Source organism: Ochotona princeps, chromosome 25 (genome assembly GCF_030435755.1).
Source record: "Ochotona princeps isolate mOchPri1 chromosome 25, mOchPri1.hap1, whole genome shotgun sequence".
NCBI classification, from domain to species: domain Eukaryota; kingdom Metazoa; phylum Chordata; class Mammalia; order Lagomorpha; family Ochotonidae; genus Ochotona; species Ochotona princeps.
The window spans coordinates 29,880,698-29,902,897 of NC_080856.1; the positions used below are offsets into that span (position 1 = coordinate 29,880,698).

Consider the following 22,200-nt stretch of genomic DNA (forward strand, 5'->3'; position numbering starts at 1 on the left):
TGGGGCAGTGGAGGAAATAACGGTTTTAATTTAAAACTATGAAATGATGAAACGTAATGAAACATCTTTGCCAGATCTTACTGTGTATGATTTGGTTTTAGAGGATGATTTGTTGGCTGGAGAGAACGAGCCCTTAAATCTTAACCAACCTAGAGCAAAGGGGGATGAAACTGTGATGTCCGTGTTCATTAACTCTCCAGTTGGCCTTTCCACTGTGTTTTTTCATTTAGATAGAAATAAAAATTTGACCTTTCTCCCAAGAGTGTTGTTGAACTTAAATGATACAATAATGCTTATAAAAATGCGCAATATGTAGCACGCAGGAAGCACTCAACCTAATTATTGTGGCTGCCACAATCTTTCAGGAGAGTAGCATAGCCATTCATCAACACGTCTGGCTTCAAGCTGAGGGAGGAAGGACAGAAAGACTGTGTTTTTAATGGATGGTGTTTTGAGTACTTTCTAGTGAACAGTCTACACTGGGTTAGAAAGTTACTAAAGGCCTGGGCTTTTCTGCTTCTGTTGCTTCCATGGGTGTTTCTCTTCCGTTTTCATATGTTATTATTAGTTATTTCATGGTATTGATGAATTTGAAATTCCTTCTTCTTCCTTTTTGTTTAGAAAATTATATTCAAATCTGAAAATACACGATTCATCTCTGAAAGCTTAGTTAGCCACAAAGAGAATAATTTTGGTTGGAGCTGCACAACTCTAACCGGCACTTAGCGTCTACTGATGATTGCTGTTATAACCTATAAATAGGCAAAAAAAAAAGATCAATGGAATCTGTTGATTGTTTTTGAAGATTGGATTATTTTATTGGAAGGGCAGAATTGCAGAGGGAGAAGGAGAGACAGAGAGAGAAAACATCACTGGTTCACTCTCCAAATGGCCACAACTGCCAGAGTTGGGCTAGTCTGAAGACAGGCAGCAAGAGCTTCTTCTGGGCCTTCCACATGAGTGAAAGAGCCCAAGGACTTGGGCCAGCCATCACTGCTTTCCCAGGCCATAAGCAAGGAGTTAGACTGGAAGTGGAACCGCCAGGATGCTGGTGCCACAGGCAAAGGTTTAGCCTGCTCTGCCACTATACCAGCCCACAGGCTCCAAATTCTGTGGATCTTTTAACTTAAATGTGTTTTAAGCTGGCTAACATTTTTGCATTTGGGGTACCTTTTAGGAGTTACTAGAATTCAGCTGATCCAAAGGCCTTAAACCTGAAGTTTTTCTCTTTAAAAACTGGATTTTTTCGTGTTCTCAGGGACATTTAGTCCTTTTATGTCTCATTCATGGAGATAACATCCTACAGCAACAGCGAAGGCCAAGAAAGCTTAAAATGTATGCTTTACAATTTTTGTTGTTAAATATGAAATTATTTTTTCAAAATGAAGTGAACTTGAAAAGGGTCAAGTGTGGTATGAATCATGAAATTTGATGGAGTTTCTAAACACTGCAAGACACAGTCTTCCAATTCTGGTCACAGTTTTATTATCACAGGAACAGCCATTTCCTGCCAGTGGAGACCAGCCCCCCTGGAGGGGGCCGTGTCCAGCATCCTGCAGTAATGAAGGAAGTGACAGCTATGGTACAGCTTGAGTTTTTGGGTTTTCGTTTCATTTTTAAAAATAAATATCAAACTTAGTTGTCATCTCCCACTCTAGAAAAGGATGAGGCATCTCTTATTCATGAAAAGCTTGACAAAGAAGGGAGATACTGAATATCTTGGCTAGTATAATGCTGCTTGCTACAACAGTGAGTTCCCCAATTTTAGTTTAGCGTAGCACATACCAGAGCAGTGTGGCTAATTTTCTCTCGCAGATGAAGTCAGTCATGTTTTCTTTCCTCCCAGGACTCTGTCCACACTAAGACTTGAACTATCCAGCACTGAGAGAAGGGCTAGGGAAGGCACCCCTACTTCTTATATTGCCTTGCTCATCAGTACTCACAGGACTATGGCGAGGGGAGTGTGAATTATAGAGAACATTCCAGATGTCTCTACCATATGAGCCAATGGCATGCGTGTAGACCTCCACTATATAACACTCGTGGCTTCCTCTCGAAGTACTTCACACCTTACCCATTCGGATTAGGAATTCTAAATGACGTGGTGGTACATGAGAATACTATCTGACACTAGATGAACTCACTTATCATTTCCATTTGGGCTTTGTCTTAGTATGAGTTCCTTAAGAAGCAGATTCTGAAACAAAGATTTATGCTGAAGTCATTTATTCATAAAGTGACACCGCAAAACACTGGTAGGTGTGTAAGGAAGTGAGACAGGAAAGGCAAAGCCACCACCAAGGGTTGCATTGCCAAGTTGGCCACGACTGTGAGTGTGAGAAGCTTAACTCCACTGGGGGACTCTAAGATCTAGTGACCCTAAGGTAAGTGGGACTAAAATTTACATACTGATGTTCATCAATTTTTGTCTGAAGTCGGCTTGCTTGGGGAGCTCCCAAAATTGTACCAGCCTGTTGAGTAAATTCCCATGATCAGAGAAACAACAAGGTCAGAGACTTATATGCACCGTCAGTTGAAAGCCAGTCAAATGTGTGCCTGAGTGATAGCATCTCAGGGGATGTGGCAATGAGAGTGGTGACGTCTGACCTGGCTCTCAGTGGTGCGGGCTGTGTGAATGCAGCTGACTAATGGGCAAGCTGGCCTTGGTTGTGCTCCTTTTGTTTTGCAGCGTGTCCAACGAGGAGGCCAAGTCGATCACCACAAACACTCAGGTGGAAGGTGATGAGGAGGCTGCGTTACTAGAGCGCCTGGCTCGGCGAGAGGAAAGACGTCAGAAGCGGCTCCAGGAAGCCCTGGAGAAACAAAAGGATACTGACCCAACAGATGCCAGTTCTTCCCTCTCAAGCAGAAGGATGCAAAATGATACAGCAGAAAATGAAGCTGCCGAGAAGGAAGAACAAAGCCAAGAAAGACACGAGACACAGGAGACAGAGATAGTCACCAAATCCTATCAGAAGAATGAGTGGAGGGATGCCGAAGACAGAAAGAAAGAAGAGAAAGAAAGGGAAGACGAGGAGAAGTCCAAGCAAGGAAGCATTGGAGAAAATCAGGTAGAGGCGGTGGCAGGAGAGAAAACATCAGAAACCCACGAGGAAATGGTGGTAACACCAGGGAGAAATGGGGAAGTCGGTGCAGAAGAGGCTAAAGCAGAGGAGGAGAGGGGACAAGCTCCAGATGCAGTTGCTCATGATGGAAAGGCGGAACAGGAGGAGAGAGAAAGAGCTGAGGCAGAGAGGGTGAGGTTGGAGGAAGAGGAGAGACTTAAAGCTGAGCAGGAAAGGAAGAAAGCCGAAGAACGAGCAAGAATCGAAGCCGAGGAAAAAGCAGCTGCACAGGAAAAGGAAAGGAAGGAGGCGGAAGAGAGGGAGAGGAGGGAGGCGGAAGAGAGGGAGAGGAGGGAGGCGGAAGAGAGGGAGAGGAGGGAGGCGGAAGAGAGGCAGAGGAGGGAGGCGGAAGAGAAGAAAGCAGCAGAGGAACAGCAAAGAGCTTTGGCAGAGCAGGAGAAAGCTAAGCTAGAAGAGCAAAAGCTTAAAAAGCAGCTGGAAGAGAGAAAAGCTGAAACGCAAGAGAAGAAGTTGAAGGGGGGGGAAGGGGAAGAGAAAGCAGGAGGGAAATTGGTTCATGAAAAAGCACAAGAAGACAAACCTCAGACAGCTGCCCTAAGGAAGCAGGTACAGTAAACATCTTGCACCCGTTGTGTGTCGCCTGCGATTTTGGAGAAGTGTAACGCACATCCAATTTTGGACGAAAGCCACATGCCTACAGCCCCACGTGCTTGATCGTCAGCAAGCTGTTCATTTTTTTTTTTTTTCAGGCCATAGCAATATGCAAGCATGAAGCAATCAATTGATGGCTAAGTATTCAGCCAACAATTTCTTCCGAGGGAAGTGGATTGCTCTGTGCTTGGTTGTTATGAGTGCCTCGCAAAAAAAAAAAAAAATGAAACAATTCCGGTGATAAATGTGAGGGTTGCTGTGTGGACGCATGATTCTGCACCTGCAGCTCCACTTGCTTGTTCCTGTTAACATCTCTCCGCTATCCATAGGTCTACATGAGGCAAAAGGCCCGTAACTCCTCGCCTCTCCCATGTGTTTGGCATGGAAAAAAAAAGAGAGTTGATAAAAGCTGGGGGGGCGGGGAGGCAAGTTGACATAAAGGACCATAGTCATACATTTCATCTTCAGAAGGGAAAAAATACATACATGTTGAAACCAACTGGAAATAAAGGAAGGAAAGGAGCCAGTTGGAGCCTTCTCAGAATAAAAATGTCGGGGCCCTGATTTGCCATCATGTAGGCTTGAGCCGAAAGCAACCTTGCAGAAAGCCGTTCGTCTGGGGTAGTACACATATTTTGCCTAGGAACCATGTATTTTGCTTCTTGTCCCATCTGACTTGAGGAAATAATATGGGAAGGGGAGGGAGTATTTGTAAGCTACGAAAGATTGTTTTGTTCTGTCTCCACAAGCTGCGTTCAAAGTGCTAGAGCTAACCTCCACCAGTAACAGCCCCTACTTCTCCCCACCAAAAAACAGGAAAAATAGATATTTGCATATTCACCTATCCTGCGTTTGCACTGAAGTGAGATGCAGAGAGAACTGAATAAATGAATTGCTCTGTGCTTCATTGTTATGAACAAAAAGAGGCAAAACCCCGATGATGAATATAGGAGTGCTATGCTGAGTCATGAGTGTGCACTCGCTCTTGCTTCTATACAAGGACCTCAAGCACACGGCTATAGCTGGGGAGGTTGTGAACGAAGTGCCACCACACACACAAGGTTTGTAGACACGCCCAAGGAGCACCAAATCACGCTGGAATTTAGTGAGTGCAATGGCAGGCACACAGAGAAAACGGGGTGGGAAGAGAATACCTCACACTGCTACCTAGACTCACTGGCACAAAGGCTAGAACTACCACGCTAGGATCACAAGCAAGAAGCCATCCCACGGCACACGCCTTGTGATCTGAGCACCCTCTCACCCCTGTTAGCTAGAAGGGGCTCTTTATTTGAGTGACCTTACCCTTCTTAAAAATGAAAAAAGGAAGAAGAAAAGAAAGAGAAAGTACAAGCTCAAAAAGAAAAGTCCCAAGATGGCCAGCCTACCTTCAAGAGGGACGAGGTAAATATCGCTGAGAAGCAACCTGACATAAAGCCACACAGAGCGGTGTTCCAGGACACCCCAGGTCAGACCATCATAGGACGAGAACCTCTAACCTGCTGTTTTTCAAGCCAGGAACTGTGATCCCATTGCCTAGCAAAATTGACTTACAATGACTCAAAATGATTTAACTGTGTGGCCAGTGCTTTAAAGACAGAAATAGAGTAGAAAGTATCCAAGAGAAATTTGTGACTATCCATCTCACGTCATACCCATCATCCTTCTTTAAAGGGGTCACAGTCGCAGAGGCTTGAAAAACACTGCATAAACCAGTCTTTCTGCTGTCTCTTCTTCTGAGAGCAAATGTTGTTGTCTTGGAGCCATCCTACTTTGATTTCAATAGTCTCCAACTGGCTTTGATGAATGCTTTAAATTTTCCAAGGAAAACCACCCCCTACAGTGTTAAGTTTGATGAACATGGTATTTGTTTTTCAACCAAAAAAAAAAAAAAGGTTGGCAAAAATATTCTACATTGCATTTCTGAGGCACACACGGTGTCAGGGTGTTTGACTATAGGTTAGTGACAGTGTTGTGACAGACAGAATCGCAATGTTGCGTCAGTAAGTCTGATCTCCTTGGTCCTGTCGTGCTGGTGTTAGTCCCAAATATTCCTAAAAAATCATGACAACATCTAATGAGTTTAAAGTTTTCAAGCGTACTAAAAATGAATTCTAAGAAGCAGAGAGAACCGCATTACTTTGCATCTGGTGAAGTAGTTGCTAGTTATTCAGCAGCAATTGAAATGGACTCTTGCTACATGTCTTCACCTCTTTAGGCATCTGCTAAGAAAAGCAGCATTTTTAAATAGAAAATTTTCAGGCAATAGATGACCAGATTAAATAACGAGTGAGTTGTTTTTTTTTTTTTTCATTTTTTTCATAAGATTCACACACAAACAGGAACATTTAGTTTATGTTACTGATTTTGAAGATGTTAGACTTTATATTCCCCTCTGTCTCTAGTAGACCTTGGGGTGCTTTGAGAATATAGAATGCAGGTTGCACTCAGCAAGGTAGCCTAGTGGCTAAAGTCCTCGCCTTGCACATGCCAGGATCCCATATGGGTGCTGGTTCTAATCTTGGTGGCCCTGCTTCCCCATCCAGCTCCTTGCTTGTGGCCTAAGAAAGCAGTTGAGGACTGTCCAAAACTTTGGGACCCTTCACCCACGTGGAGGAGGCTCTGGCTCCTGGCTTCGGATCTGCTTCTTTGTTGCCATATGGGGAGTGAATCATTGGACAGAAGATCTTCCTCTCTGTATCTCCTTCTCTCTGTGTATCTGCCTTTCCAATAGAAATAAATAAATAAGACCTTGGCTCAGCAGTGTCCCTGGGGACTGGTTTCAGGCCAGCCCCTTGCCAGTGTTGTCTTATAGCACAATCCAGTGTCCCCAGACTTTTGGTCTCTTCTCTAAGGCCAATAACTTTCTCAACCCATGCTTTGAAAAAAAATCTGTATTCTTGTTTTAATATTGCACACATACTTTACTGATTGAGAGAGAAAAGCTTTCTCTCTAACTAGTTAGTGGTTGCTCTATATAATGAGATACATAATCACATTTACATGATTCTGCCATTTGAAACAACCCCTTCCTATCCGTCTCCTTTTTTTGTCAAACACACGTGGCTGACAAACATGCACAAAACGGAACAAAAACCTTTTTTCTTTTTTTTAAAGATTTTATTATTATTGGAAAGCCGGACATACAGAGAGGAGGAGAGACAGAGAGGAAGATCCTCCATCCGATGTTTCACCCCCCGAGTGAGCCGCAACGGGCCGGTACGCGCCAATCCGAAGCCGGGAACCAGGAACCTCTTCCGGGTCTCCCACACGGGTGCAGGGTCCCAATGCATTGGGCCGTCCTGGACTGCTTTCCCAGGCCACAAGCAGGGAGCTGGATGGGAAGTGGGGCTGCCGGGATTAGAACCGGCGCCCATATGGGATCCCGGAGCGTTCAAGGCGAGGACTTTAGCCGCTAGGCCACGCTGCTGGGCCCGGAACGAAAACCTTTTCTTTTGAGGATCTGTACAGCATAGGCAGGCGAGGTCTACCACAAGGAAATAGAAACTTCTGTGAACACTTCTAGAGAAACACGTCCACACATCACTTCCATACCGGAAAGAAAGACAAACCTCCGAGCTTTCTGCACTACAGCTTACTCTGATGATGGCTTCAGATGATCACCAATCTTTTTTTTTTTTTTTTAAGATTCATTTATTTTTATTGGAAAGTCGAATATACAGAGAGAAGGAGAGACAGAGAGGAAGATCTTCCGTCCGCTGATTCACTCCCCAAGTGAGCGCAATGGCCGGTGCTGCGCTGATCCGAAGGTGAGCCAGGAACCTCTTCCGGGTCTCCCACGCAGGTGCAGGGTCCCAAAGCTTAGGGCCGTCTTTGACTGCTTTCCCAGGCCATAAGCAAGGAGCTAGATGGGAAGCAGGGCCGCCGGGATTAGAACCAGCGCCCATATGGGATTCTGGCGCATTCAAAGTGAAGACTTTAGCCACTAGGCTATCGTGCTGGGCCCAATCACCAATCTTGAAACTTAATTTAGCATTCTCTCTTTCCCTCCAATTATAGAATGCCTCTTTTTGGTTCTTCACTCAGGCTGGCCTCTGACAGAAAAATAAGGTTTCCAACAGAGCTGCCTGTGTGATACTAACCCGTTGTTCATGTCATCCAGGCTGATGCTTTCCAAACCTTTATATATGTGGACAAATCACCAGGGAATCTTGGTAAACGAAGACTCTGGCTCTGTAGCTCTGGGGAGTCTGAATTCTCTGCTTAAGCCTATGTAATACAAGGCTCAAACTTTTAGTAACAACGAGTTTTAGAGGATATAGGTGTAACAGAAGATGGATCTAGGCCACAGCTTCTAAAAGTAACAACAACGAATTAGATCTGGGCCCAGCGGCGTGGCCTAGCGGCTAAAGTCCTCGCCTTGAACGCCCCAGGATCTCATATGGGCGCCGGTTCTAATCCCGGCAGCTCCACTTCCCATCCAGCTCCCTGCTTGTGGCCTGGGAAAGCAGTCGAGGACAGCCCAAAGCCTTGGGACCCTGCACCTGCATGGGAGATCCGGAAGAGGTTCCTGGTTCCCGGCTTCAGATTGGCGCAGCACAGGCCCGTTGCGGCTCACTTGGGGAGTGAATCATCGGATGGAAGATCTTCCTCTCTGTCTCTCCTCCTCTCTGTATATCCGGCTTTCCAATAATAATAAATCTTAAAAAAAAAAACGAATTAGATCTAATCTGAGAAATTATGACTTGTCCCAGGCTCTAGTGGCTGTTCTGGAACTGAGTGGTACAAAGGCATACACTGTAATGAGTCTTGTTTCATCTGACCATTTGAATGTCTGTCTGATACAAGAGGATGTCCCTTGAATTGGCACACATGGACACACACACACACACAGAGCAATGCCCACATATTATCCCACTGGATATCACAAATATCACATTTGACCAGAACCTTCCTTGCAAGCGTACTGATACTGTCTGTGTAGGAAGCATGTTAACCCTTTTAATACCCTTGGCCGCCTGCCCATCCTCCAACACAGATTTTCATTGTGGTAACATTCTGACCTAAATGACAGAATGTTTTTTTTTTTTTCCCAAGGACCTAGAGTCCCATGGGTTCTGTTGAATCTGCTACAGATTCCAATCCAATTATGTTTCTTAAAATAAAATCTAAACATTGCATGGAATTGCATTATTTATTCATTTCCCAGAAAGAAAAATAATTTTCCATCAAATTCAAATTATTGTTACTACATGAGAATGTTTCGAAGAAAGTTTTCCAAATAAAATGTAAACATACCATCCCACCATACGCTTTGCCAACAAAGGCAGAGCTTGACAAAAACGGAGGGGAAGGAATTCTCTTCTGTTAGGCATGTATTGTTTTACCTATTTATTTTCAAATTTTTTTTGCCCAGTAAGTCATTTTGGAAGCTTTTAGATATTTCTTACTGCAAACAGAAGAAATGAGTAAAGGGGTTCCTCTAGCCTACTGCTCCACAAACCACAGGATTTGACGGAGAATTCGTTTCATGAAAGGGCACCCCTTCACTTCCAAACTTGTGTTTCAATACCTCACTTTTCTGGGTCCCCTCCCGACATATCAGCAGCCAAGAGGGAAGTGACAGAATTAGTGATGAGAGGAGTTCTCCATGGCCTGGGCTTCCTTTATAGACACAATGGACTAGCATTCCAGAGAAGTGATGCGACCTGTTCAACTCTCACAGCCAACCTGTGGAAAGCACTGTAGCTCAAACTTAGGTTTCCTGACTTGCAGACAAAGCTCTCAGAGAGAATGGAAAGATAGAAGTCCTATCTTGAGCGTTTCCAAGGCACTTCCTAGATCTGTATCCCTGGGAGAAGATCCAATGTGGATTCATTGCGGCAACAGAAGAGTGCACAGTTCACTTGTAAAAAATGAATCAAATCAGGCCCAAGGAAGAGAATCAGGCAAAGGAGTGGTAAAGGGTCTATGAGCAAAGAGCATGACAACTATAAAGAATTATAAAACCTGTGCTTTAGGAGTAAATAAATGTTCAGAGTAACTGGAAAGAGGTTAGAAGAACAGCTGAGCCAGCAGAATCTAAAACCCCAAGTTCTGCCAGCCTGCCCTTCCTCTGTAGGCCTCTTTGGAACACTCTTGTTTCTGAGATGTTTGCCTTGAAAGGGACGATAATGAACCTTACCTACTTTCATGCATGGGTTTTAGGAATGAATGAGATGCTCTTGGGAGAGCCATGTGAACCCTCTTACCTCCCAAAGAGTTATGGAAACTCACTTAATGTAACCCAATCTGCCTCAGTTCTAGGGGGGGACTTGCAACACAAAACGCACAACATGTTGAAAGTAACTCTCCCTGTTTCCCGACACAATCACAAAACCACTGTTTTCCCCAGCAGTGGGAGTCAAGGTAAACACTGCTGGACTTTTTAACCCCTTTCTTATTATGGTCATTGAAAGAACTGCACCCATTCGTGGCTTAAACTCTGGAGTTTTTTTCTAGTCTACTCTAATGATTTAGGAGACTGTTCCATCCCTGGGACTTACTCATTTTATTAAAATATACACTTTATCTTCCTTCACTTTGCTTCTCTAAAATTGCTTTGCTATATCTGCCTTACTTGGCAGGTTTTCACTTCTTGCTTTCTCATGTTCTTCTCAAAAATGCACAGTCAGAAAGAAGCTGTGCTAACAACCTGGCCATTCTTCCGTGAAAGCTGCTTTCAGAACTCATCTTTCCACTGGGAACTGCGAGCAGTTACTTTCACGTGAAATTCCCCGACCTTAAACATTTATAAGCATTACCACCTTCTCTGATCTTGAAAACAAAAGCCCCAATGAGACCAGCAGGGATGTCAATTTCCTAAAATTGCAGTCAAGGTCTTTCTCACAGGTGGAAGGACCATTGTTCAGTCTGAGGATTCCCTGGGATCCAAACTCTGTGGGGGTGTTTCACTTTCAACTTTTCTGGCTTCATAACAATTTGGGTTCTTATTTGATAGCACCCATCAAAATCTAATAAGGTCTTTGTGTTATTGTCCCGATGTGTGCTGTTGGTTAGGTCAAAGATGAAAAGGTGAAGAAGGACAAAGAGCCGAAAGAAGTAAAGAGCCTCATGGATAAAAAGAAGGGCTTCACAGAGGAGAAGTCACAGAATGGAGAATTCGTGACTCACAAACTTAAACATGCTGAGAACACATTCAGGTAAGGAGTGACTAGTGAACGGGTACTGTGTTCTCATGGGGACACAGAGACGGCTTCCTATCCTGCGCCTCCAGACGCAGAAACATGCTAGACAGGCAACATTCTTACGTTGTGAGGTTATTGGCCATTGTCATAGAGACTCAGAGTCAGCAGGTCTAGTTCCCTTGACGCGAACGAGAGAGCAGCGGTCATTATTCAGCCAGGGCTTCAGCTCCAGTTCCCACTACTTTGCAAGGCAGATTTTGCTTGCTCGGCACCCATGGTTTGATTCGCTGACCTAAAAGACACATGTGAGATCAGTGGATTAGAAAACATTATTACAGGTTAATGCCATTGGTTTATTTTGTATGTGATCCAGCCAACTTCATAGGAGACATTCTTCCGTGTTGTGTTTGAAGAATGCATTTTTGAACGTTTGTAAATGATATCGTAGGAAGGCAGAACTATTCCACAGCCAGGCACTTTGGAAACATTAACGGAAACTGAGTTATTCAGATCTCTCAACCACGGACAATCTTTCGTGTTAATTTGCACGGGCATTATTATCTACTGGAGAAAGAAGGCAAGGGCTGAATGCCCCTTTTAATCTATCTTGGGAAATTATCTTGCAGCGCCTCAACCTCCTCCTAATCATCGTATTAAAAATTTCCCACCCACATATTAAAGATAGGCAACTAATGTTAGAAAGACTAGGCCAGTCTATGTAAGTAAATCCTCACTTCTCAGCCTGGGCAGCAGGTGGTGAGGAAGGGTCCCGGTCCCCGTGCTGAGGAGCTGCTTGGCACCACCATTGCTTGGCACCACCATTGCTTGCTGACCCCGTGTTACTGAAATGTGCTGCAGCAAAGCCACCAAGCAGCCGTCGGGCCCTTTGACTTGCTCCTTACGCCAGCAGAATTGCAACATTCAGAAACAAGTGGACCTATTAGGGATAAGTGTTTCTAAGTATCAGGTGGTTATCCTGAAACAATGTCGCCGTACAAAAAATTTGAGCAGGAGCTCCATCCTCCTGGTCCTAGGATGCAGCAGATAACCTACAGCACACAGAAGCCGTGCACGAAAGGCCTAGATACAACTGTGAAGGAGAAAGGAGGGTAGAATCCAAGGACATTACCTGTGATTGGCAAGAGAATAAATAGATGGTCACATTAAGAACTTATCGTCTATCCATAGAAAATCTACAAAGCGAATTCGATTCTGACAGCCGAATGCAAAGCTTGCTGGAGTGTCATTCATTGAATGTTTCAAGTCCAGTGCTCATGTGTCAGATTCCTGAAAAATGTTCAATGACTGTTACCTAAGATGAGTGTTATTTCATTACTTGATAGTTTAAATAGTTGAGGCATAAGGCTTTTGAAGACACTCATTTTAATTCTACAAAGAGAAACAACGTTTGAAAACTCTCATTATAACGAACTAGGGAACTTGCCAAGGTGCTTTAGTCAGAGTTCAAATGAATGATTAGCATGCCTGTGTGTGGACACCAAAAGAGCTAGGAAATTCAAAGAGAAAAATAGCAAAATATTTGAAATAGGTTGAGCAACGAGTCTCAACTCTTAATTTTTCCATCTTTGGGCAGATAAAAAGTAGAAGAACAAATTACCACCATACCATTCATTTTTGTCCAGCTGCCAACATCTGTGAGTTTTAGCTTCAGTTATGCCGATGCGAACAGAAACGAGAAGCATGGCTTTATACCTGCAAAATGAAAAGTCATCAGGGGCAAGGGAGCCTGTATTTCTCTAAACTTGCTGCTGCTAGCTTTGTTTTTAACGGTTGAAGGGTTGATGGTTATCTTCAACCTGCGAAGCAGAAGCTAGCAGGAACAACTCTAGGAAAAAAAAATAATGTTCATGTACCCTGATGCTGAGAGCCGGTCCACAGAGAGAGGCATGGGTGATCTAGACAAAACGCCTTCTCTCTTTTTTTAAAGATTTTATTATTATTGGAAAGCTGGATATACAGAGAGGAGGAGAGACAGAGAGGAAAATCTTCCATCCGATGATTCACTCCCCAAGTGAGCCGCAACGGGCCGGTGCGTGCCAATCCGATGCCGGGAACCTGGAACCTCTTCCAGGTCTCCCACGCGGGTGCAGGGTCCCAAAGCTTTGGGCCGTCCTCGACTGCTTTCCCAGGCCACAAGCAGGGAGCTGGATGGGAAGTGGAGCTGCCGGAATTAGAACCGGCGCCCATATGAGATCCCGGGGCGTTCAAGGCGAGGACTTTAGCCGCTAGGCCACGCCGCCGGGCCCAAAACGCCTTCTCTTTTGAGCACAGCGTCTTGTGAGTGACTTAATCACTGTCTCCTTTGATGATCATGTCTTCACATAACTCAGTAGCTTTTGCTGAACGATGACACAGACTCTCAGTTTGAACCAACAAGTGATGAAGATAAAAGATCAGCCCAAGGATTTAGAAGAAAGTACAAAATGAGGATTTCTCTTTATGTTTTAATGATGGGAAGGAAATGCTTTTTTTTTTTTCAGACTTTGATGGAAAAAGTGCTCAGGCTAAAACAGTCAGAAAATAGAAGAATAAAAATAAGCTCCTACCACCCAAAGAAAACCAACAGTAACATTTTTCCGAACATCTTATATACATATATAACATTCAACATAAATGCACATATATACCTATATATACATGAGTATATTTACACAGTGTGTTTCAAATTGAGTTATGCATAGAATAACTTGTGCCGTGCGTAGCAAAGCATCATAACCAGCTTTCTATACCAATAAATACAAGCCTATAAATGATGATGTCAAGAGTATTCCTGAACGGGTAAAATGACTTTAGTACTTAACGATGGGCATCTTAACTGTCCAACACGAAGACAGAGCGACACCTAGTGGACAGCAGAGACGTTTCTGCATAATTGTTTCTGAGTTCAGAAAGATCTGAACTGAGCTGAACGGGGAGCCATAGCATGTAAATTTGAAATCCTGGAATACACAACGTAAATTTTTAAGACACGCTTTTGAGTTCAGAGTAAAATAATCGTTGTCAAGGACCTAAAGAAGTAAATTTCAACTTTTAAACTTCAACTGCTAGGAAGAGATACATTTGGCATGATAACCCAGTATAAGTCTATATGAAAGTAAATATTTTTAATGAAACAAGCATTCAACAAATGGTATTTTCCACTGCTACATGCAACATATTCTCATTATATTCTAATTATATTTTTGGTAATCCTTATAACCCACTGAATTGGTTCATGACTATGCAGCTTGAAAAATAGTCCGAGAAAACATAGTATGTTCGGGCAACCCCAGTGTTGAAATAGGATGAGAGGTACACTATAAGATCAATATTTTGAGCATATATCTTGAATCTTTTCATTGTTTTATTCATTCTGTTTCTCCATACACAGAAACACAATGCCATTCTCTACTTAAAGTAGAAGATACAGTGATTATTCATCTATCTTAGACAATCGTGTTGTAAATTGCCTACCCTGATTCAGATCTAGTGAACAATGACCTAACTACATGTTAATAAGCATTTAAATGGCAGTAAAGTATTTGTCCGTCTCTTAGTTTAACACTAATTATAACAAGGCTGCCGGCAAGTAAAATTTCAGGAGGATGTAACTACTATGAATGTTGCTTAAGCGGAAACCGAATGTTCTGTTAAAGTGTTAGTTCTGCTCCTAAGAGTTCAGAATCATCAATGTTCTAAAGGAATTTGGGGCTCAGTAGGTGTTGAGGATGCCGCCCCATCTTATCAGGTGATGTCTGTAAAACATGAAGACTACCAGCTCTGAAAAAAAATTTTTAACACAAGAACTTGGGGTGGCAGTCTTTCTTTAGCCTTAACAGTGAAATCCCTGTGAGGTCCCCTTTAATCACAAAAGAAAATTCACCATCAATTTGAACTTCAGTTCTGACTTACAAAAAAGGTTGACACATGTTCTTCCCGATTCTCAAGCTGTACTGCTTGATGAAGCAATGCTTCCTTTCAGGCACGGCAGGTAGCTCCTTGACTAAAGTAATCCCACAAAATCAGGTAGGACACATCCCTCGTAAACCCTCCGTCCTCAGGGTGTGAGAGAAGAGGTTGGGAGGGGGGCTGACATGTTCTATTTCATGGATGATTTTATGCCAAATCATTTTTACCTTCAGGTATAAATACACTACAATGAAGACTATACATGGTAGCTAAACAACCAGGTCTGACCATGACTGAATCACTTTCTAGCTATCGAACATTTGGGTAAATTATGTTCTCTCAACAAAGGATTTCCTTATGTGTGAGACAGTGGTAAGGGATATGAAAAAGGTTTACAAGATGTAAAGCAACGACTCTAATCCCGCCAGAGCTCATTAAGTCATTTAAAGCCATAGGTATTCGAGCATTTCAGTTGAGTTGAGACGCAAGAGGGTGCCAAATACGTAAAAGGAAACCATGGGGCCTTGCGTCATCAGGAACTTCCCTTGGGGGGGCTCTAAGGGGAATGCGTGTTCCTGCACTTAAGAGGCAACAGGTGATCTCATCTGCCAGCGATCTGTTGCAAGAGTTAAGGTCAAGGCCAAACTGGAGACATGGATTCCCTACAGAGTCTGTCTCCAGGGCTGAACCGGTCTGCGTTCCTCTTGATTCAGGATTATAACGGGGTACCAAACGAAGGTGGCCACTGGTAAATTATGGAGCGCATGTGAGTAGTCTGGTTTCTAATAACAGCATTCACGGATGGATGACGTGTAAGATAAGTAGATATTTAGTCCCTTGAGACCCAAAGAATACAGAGGTAAACAGAACTGAATAGTTTTCGCCCTCTTTTTCTCCTTATGTGTTTATATTTAATTGTGGTTAAAAATGGTAACAGCATGTAACACGAAATGTGCAACCTCCTCACTGTTTTTCATACGGCCGCACCATTTTGCATTCCCACCGACAGTGCGCAATTCGCTTCGGTTTACAACTGAGAAACTCAGGCAGATGAAGTGTTCTCACGGAGATCTTGGCATTCGCCACCCTTTCCTCGGCCTGATGGAGAGTTCCAGTGGCAAGTGACAGGCAGCAGTGAGGCCTCCAGGCCTTGGCGCGCAAAGCCCCACCCTGGACATCCCCCTACTCTAGGAGAAGTTTTCAGGCAAGGCGTGTAAACTGGTTCCTGTTCTCCCCCCTCGCAGCCCCAGCCGCTCTGGAGGCAAGGCCAGTGGGGACGCCCAGGAGGCCGAAGCCGGCAAGCGCCTAGAGGAGCTGCGCCGTCGACGCGGGGAGACAGAGAACGAAGAGTTCGAGAAGCTCAAACAGAAGCAGCAGGAGGCAGCCCAGGAGCTGGAGGAGCTGAAGAAGAAGAGAGAGGAGCGGAGGAAAGTCCTGGAGGAGGAAGAGCAGCGGAAGAAGCAGGAAGAGGCAGATCGAAAAGTCAGGGAGGAGGTAAGGAAGGGCGCCTGCCCCCTGTGGCACAGCTGAGTGCGCCTCTCTGTGGATGCGCCTAGCCCAGGAGCAAGTCGTTCTGTCCCTCCAAGGCCTGTGCAGCCGCTCCTTCGAACATAAACTTACTGGCTCGTTTGATGGAAAATGAGTGGATTTCTTGTTTTTCAGGATACAGGACTAGAGCATAGGGGGTCTTCCCTCCCTTTCCTCTTATCCCTTCCTCCCTATATCCCCCTCTTATTATTTATCCCCAAATTATTACAGTGTATTTGAAGGGCCATAAGTGTACTAGGTAGTAGATTCGGTGCTGAAATCTGCAGTCTTGTTCAGTTATCTGGTTTCCCTCCCAACTCTGATGTGAGCACTTATCCGTGTTTTACAGGTGAGCAAACTAGGACACCAGGTGTTGTTGTTTAATCTTTTGTCATTTTCCCGAGGTCCCAGCTGTCTGAGCTCTTTATCTGTAGCACCACCCAATAAAGAAAGAAACTGAAGAAGGATGAAGGTTTGGCAATGAAGTTGTGTGGTAGGGTTTTTTTCAAATGTTGAGTTTTTCAAAATCTTGTTCGTGGATTTTTGTCACGGAGGAGTCAGTGTAGCGCAGTGTAAAAGTGCAAGATGTTCTGGGGTCACTGCTGTTTACCCGGGACCCATGCAGTGCCTACCCTACAGCAGGCACTGTACCATTAGGAGCCGATGAATTCACTCCATCCTTTAAGACAGGACCAAAACAACAGATAAAGTTACAAGCAGGAACACTTTGGCTCAACGCTGGAAAAAATGCTAAACAACTATAGCTTCCACGCTGTGGTTTACAAAGTGCATTCTTTCCTTTCGTCCTGAAGAGCATCCTCATTTTATGGACAAACTAGGCATCGGAGAGTTTAGGAGAGTCACGCGATGTTCTTGATTCGCAAGTGGTGGAGCCAGCCTTTCAACTCAGCTTTTCCAACTCTGGACCTAGAGCTTTGAAGATACTGATCTCATATGATTCAAAATATTTTTTTTAAAACTTTCCATAGCTTTCAGATATGGTGCCTGTACAAAATTTCCCAGAACTGCATGGGAAGTTTGAACAGATTATTCCAAGGTTTCTTCCTACTCCAGCTTTCAATGAGCCAATGACCTTGGGATCAAAAGGAATTGGGACAATACAGTTTTAGAATCCAACATGCCAGGTTTGTATCCCAACTCAGCCAGTTAGGAGCTGGGACCTTGGAGGCAAGGCTGCTGGGCTACAAGCTAGAAGGGATGTCATAAGCTCTTAGAACTGGATCAAACCTAGGAGATAATTTGGTCTAACCTCTTACCAAGCACAGGATCCTTCCACAATGCTCTCTGACCAACAGACTCCCCAGCTGTTACTGGAGAGCATCCAGTGACAGTGATCTCAAATGATTTGATAGTTGAGATGAGTGACAGTCACAAAAATCATTTCTTGCACAGTTTGGCAGAATTGATACCGTAGATTTACATGCATTTCCATGTAAGCCACCCCATCAGTCTTCACATCTCGCCTGGGAAGTACATAGACAGGATATTTGTATTCATTTTACGTATTTAGACATGGAAGGTCAGGGTAAAGGACCCATGGGACAGGACCCATCACTCTCATGGGATAGAACTCATGAAAACTCTGCCAAGTGGGTACTGTTATCCTATTTATAGTTGAAGACTTGGGGCACAGAGCTGGCAAATAACATGGTTAAGGTCACGCAGTTGGGAAGCGACATGATCTGTAAGCACCCTTGAGCGCAAGGGGGCTTCCCCAGCAGAGCCTGAGTCGACTGCTTCTGCCTCGGTGCCTTGCTCCTACCGGCTCTTGGCTTTCGCCTGGACGTTGATTGTGATGTTTTTTTTGCTGTTTGTGCTCTCTTTCAGGAAGAGAAACGGAGGCTAAAGGAAGAGATAGAAAGGCGAAGGGCGGAAGCTGCTGAGAAACGCCAGAAGATGCCAGAAGATGGCTTGGCCGATGATAAGAAGCCATTCAAGTGCTTCACCCCTAAAGGGTCGTCTCTCAAGGTATTTTCTTCCCAGCAAATCTTCTTGTACCACTCGTCACATCAAAAAACACATAAACTTGGTTTAGTCCCTTGTGAAATCACTAATCATTCGCGATCTTTGCTTCACTGATCTTGTTGCACTCCTTTGGTGTTAGTCTCAGGGTTCCTGTAGCAAAATACCTGAGACCGAGTCATCAAAAACAAGTGCAATGTGTTACTGACAGTGCTAAAGGCCAAGATCAAGGCCCCGGCAGATTTGACAATGGCGAGGGCCTGTTCTTCATGCGTGGCACCTTGTGTGTTCTTACATCCTTACATGATAGAAAGGGATTGCATGGAGCCACCCAAGCCCAATCGGGCCTTTTTTCCATCCGCTAATCCCATTCACAAGAGCTCCGTACTCATGATTTAGTCACTTGCCAGAGGTCCTGCTTCTTGATACATGATTGTAAAGTCAAGCCACATCGGCTACTCTAGACAAAAAAAAGGAGTTGGGAACCTGCGAGTCTCTGTCATTGGGATAACTGTGGCGGCCAGGGTTAGAAAGATGATCCCTGCATCAGAAAGCCGCTGACAGTGCAACAGAGGATAAGGCTCAGCTCTACCATCATGCTGACTTTTTCTTGCACTCTGCCTGCCCCCAATCTTGGATGTGTGCATTTGCTTTCTGAGAAATGTCCTTTTCCTTCTACCTGTGCACCCCAATTCTCACTTTCATATGCTCACTTTTGAAACTGTAGACTATACACTGTAAATCTCTGGCCAAAGGAAAAACTCCAGAGAGGCCTTCTTCAATTCCCCCAGGTAGTTCCTTCTCTTGTAAACTCAGCCTTTTCTTCTTTTGTGTAATAGGTAACCACCATTAACTCTTAAATAATGATGCGTGCTACTCTTCTCTTATAAACTCTGTGCTCCTTAAAAAAAATGTATTTATTTGAAAGTCAGTTACAGAGAGAGACAGACAAATAGACAGAGATCTTCCATCTGCTGTTTCACCCCCAAGATGGCTGCAGTAGCTGGGGCTTGGACAGCCTGAAGCCAGCAACTCTATCTTGGTCTCCCAGCTCTTAGACCATCTTCTGGTTCTGTGCCAGATCATTAGCAGGGAGCTGGATCAGAAACGGAGCAGCCAGGACACAAATCAGCACCACGTGGGATGTCATCATTGCAGGGAATGGCTTTGCTCATCATGTCACTGCGTGGGCCCCTAAGTTATGTGCTCTTTAGGAATGGGTCTTTAGGGCCTAGTTGCTAAAGTCCTCACCTTGCATGCACAGGGATCCCATACGGGCACTGGTTCTAGTCCCAGCAGTCCTGCTTCCCATCCAGCTCCCTGCTTATGGCCAGGGGAAAGCAGTTGAGGACGGCCCAAAGCCTTGGGACCCTGCACCTGTGTGGGAGACCTGGAAGAGCTCCTGGCTCCGGATCAGCTCAGCTGTGGCCATTGTGGTCACTTGGGGAGTGAATCATCAGATGGAAGATCTTCCTCTCTGTCTCTACTCCTCTCTGTATATCTGGCTTTCCAATTAAAAAAAAAAAGATGAATAGGTCTTTAAGAATGGAAGTCCACTCAGGTTTCCAAAGCTAAGCTCCATAGACTGGACTCCATAGTTCTAAAGTCTGAAACATTCAAGATCAAGGTGCTGGCCAATTCATTTCCAATGAAAGCATACAGATGGTCACTTTCTCACTATATCCTCACAGGGTAGCAAGAGAGTAAGCACACACTAGCTGGTGTCGTTTCTTAAAAAGGCATTAATCCTATCAGACCAGGGCCACATCCTGACAACTTCATTTACCCTCAGTTACTTTCTCAGGGGTTCAACCCTAAAGATAACCATATGGGAGGGCTAGAGTTTTTAAACATGAGCTGTATATTGCAAGAGACACAACTCAATCCATAGCACTGTCTTATTTACAACTTGAAATATAACTTTATATGGAAGAAACCCAATTGATTCATAGTTTAGCTGGCAGGCTGTTGACGTTAAAAGGCTGGCTGGCTGGCTGGATGAATGAATGGATGCATACATGAACAGATACATGGTTGGGAAATACTAAAAATGTCAGGGTTTTGCATGGTTCTAAACTGTTTCACTTCATTCATCCGGGAACTTTTTTTTTTAAGAAAATAATTTATTTAATATTTATTTTATAGTAAATAATCCTGGGCTCCCTGTAGCATTTTAAATTTAATTTTAGTAAAGACTTGAGTTTATTTCTGTAAGAAATGTTTAAGAAAGATGAAGTGCCCTTAGCATCTATAAAGGTGTAATTCAGCTGATAGTAGGAATAAAACATGCTTTTGAAACAAACCTTTGCGGTACTTAAGAATTTTTTTTGTAAGTCCCATTCTGATCCTAACATTGTAGAAGATACTAGGAGTGTTATAACCTGTATGTTTCCAGCTTCCCCTATAATTCATCTTTCAAAATCTAAACCCCCAGTGTGATTTTTTTTTGGTAGGTGAGGCCTTTGATGGGAAGTAGGACATGAAAGTGGAGCCCTTTTAAGAAGCATTGTTGCGCTAAAGGCAAGACAAGAGTAGGTGCTTGTCTCATGCCAGCCATGCTGACACTGGCTTCCCAGTCGCTAAAATTGTGTGAAAGTGTTTATTGTTTACCCATCCTATGGTAATTTGTTGAATGAATGTCAACAACAGGCACTTAGGGTAAGTCACTGTAGTGTAGCAAGCTCCATGGCTGCCCTAGTCAGGGCAGGACATGGAAGCTTCCAGCATGTGTATACTATCACATGCAATCACACTGAGAACAGGTTTCGTACTTGCTGATATTGACAGCTGGTGGGGGTCAGAGGATGTCTGGCCTGAAGTTGAGCATCCTAGAAGTTAATTAACATTTGCCAACTTTCAGAGATGAGTTGAATTGAAGTTACACAGTTTCAGAAGATCAGATTTCATTTAACAGCCTTACTGTAGCAAAAAGAAGTTGAAATTAAAAGGGTGGGGGAATTCATTGAGGACTGTTGCACGTTTAGCATATAGCCATCAGAGGTTCTCTGCATTTCTTTATCTCTCATGTAACCAGAGCAACCACAGGGTAGCGCTTTAGTATGCCTGCATGCTTGGCCCTTACTAACTTAGAAAATCACACTAAACCGTAACTGAAGAGTTCACAACTCCTAGTATTCTTTCTTAATTGATCCTGGTATTTACAAAAAACAGAGATAAATCAGTCTGGGGCATTCGTTGTTAGAATATAGTGTGAGTGCAGTCGTATAAATATATCCTGAAAGGTTTAGGAGAAAAAAAAACTATTATAGTCTTGTATTTTAAATATTGTGCCACCGATTCATATTAATTTAAAGGCATTTTCATTTCATTTCAATCTGGTTGTAATTTGGCCCTAGAGTGGTGTGTTTCTAATACCTTCTGCCAATACTAACTGCATCCCCAAATCTCACTGTCAAATATCATGTCCAGACTGTCTTTCTGTAGAAGCATGCCTAGGTGTAGTATCAAATACCCTTTAACACTGTGGTGGTTTTACTCACCTTGTTCAGGAATGATACTGGCCTAGGCTGAGAAACATTATATCCAAGTGAAAATTTTTAATTGGTTTTCTTTTTCAATTCCTAGATTGAAGAGCGAGCAGAATTTTTGAATAAGTCTGTGCAGAAAAGGTAAGTATGGTTGAGTGTTCATTTTAGGAATCATTACCTCTTGGAAGTAGGGAATGATTCTCATATGTTTAGCCATTTGTTTTTTTAGCAGTGGTGTCAAATCAACTCATCAAGCAGCAGTGGTGTCCAAGATTGACAGCCGATTGGAGCAGTATACCAGTGCGATTGAGGTGAGAACTGTCCTCAGGACGATGGCCCTGCTGAACAGCTTAGAATGATAACCAACTCCGACAGCTACCATAGTATCAGAATATTAATGATCCCAGG

The 22,200-nt window shown here is 43.7% G+C and overlaps 1 protein-coding gene across 5 annotated transcripts in view; it reads left to right on the forward strand.

Moving 5' to 3' along the window:
- The window catches only part of CALD1 (caldesmon 1), a 178,382-nt gene that overhangs the window by 142,612 nt on the left and 13,570 nt on the right, over positions 1–22,200 (forward strand). For 2 of the 5 annotated variants that reach the window (XM_058681349.1, XM_058681351.1), the window contains 7 exons: positions 2,690–3,692; positions 5,064–5,141; positions 10,758–10,900; positions 16,039–16,288; positions 18,170–18,310; positions 21,890–21,933; positions 22,022–22,103. In XM_058681349.1, coding sequence (XP_058537332.1) covers positions 2,690–3,692; positions 5,064–5,141; positions 10,758–10,900; positions 16,039–16,288; positions 18,170–18,310; positions 21,890–21,933; positions 22,022–22,103 — 1,741 coding nt within the window. The remainder of the gene's footprint in view (positions 1–2,689; positions 3,693–5,063; positions 5,142–10,757; positions 10,901–16,038; positions 16,289–18,169; positions 18,311–21,889; positions 21,934–22,021; positions 22,104–22,200) is intronic. The other 3 variants (XM_058681350.1, XM_058681352.1, XM_058681353.1) reach the window with 3 other exon arrangements.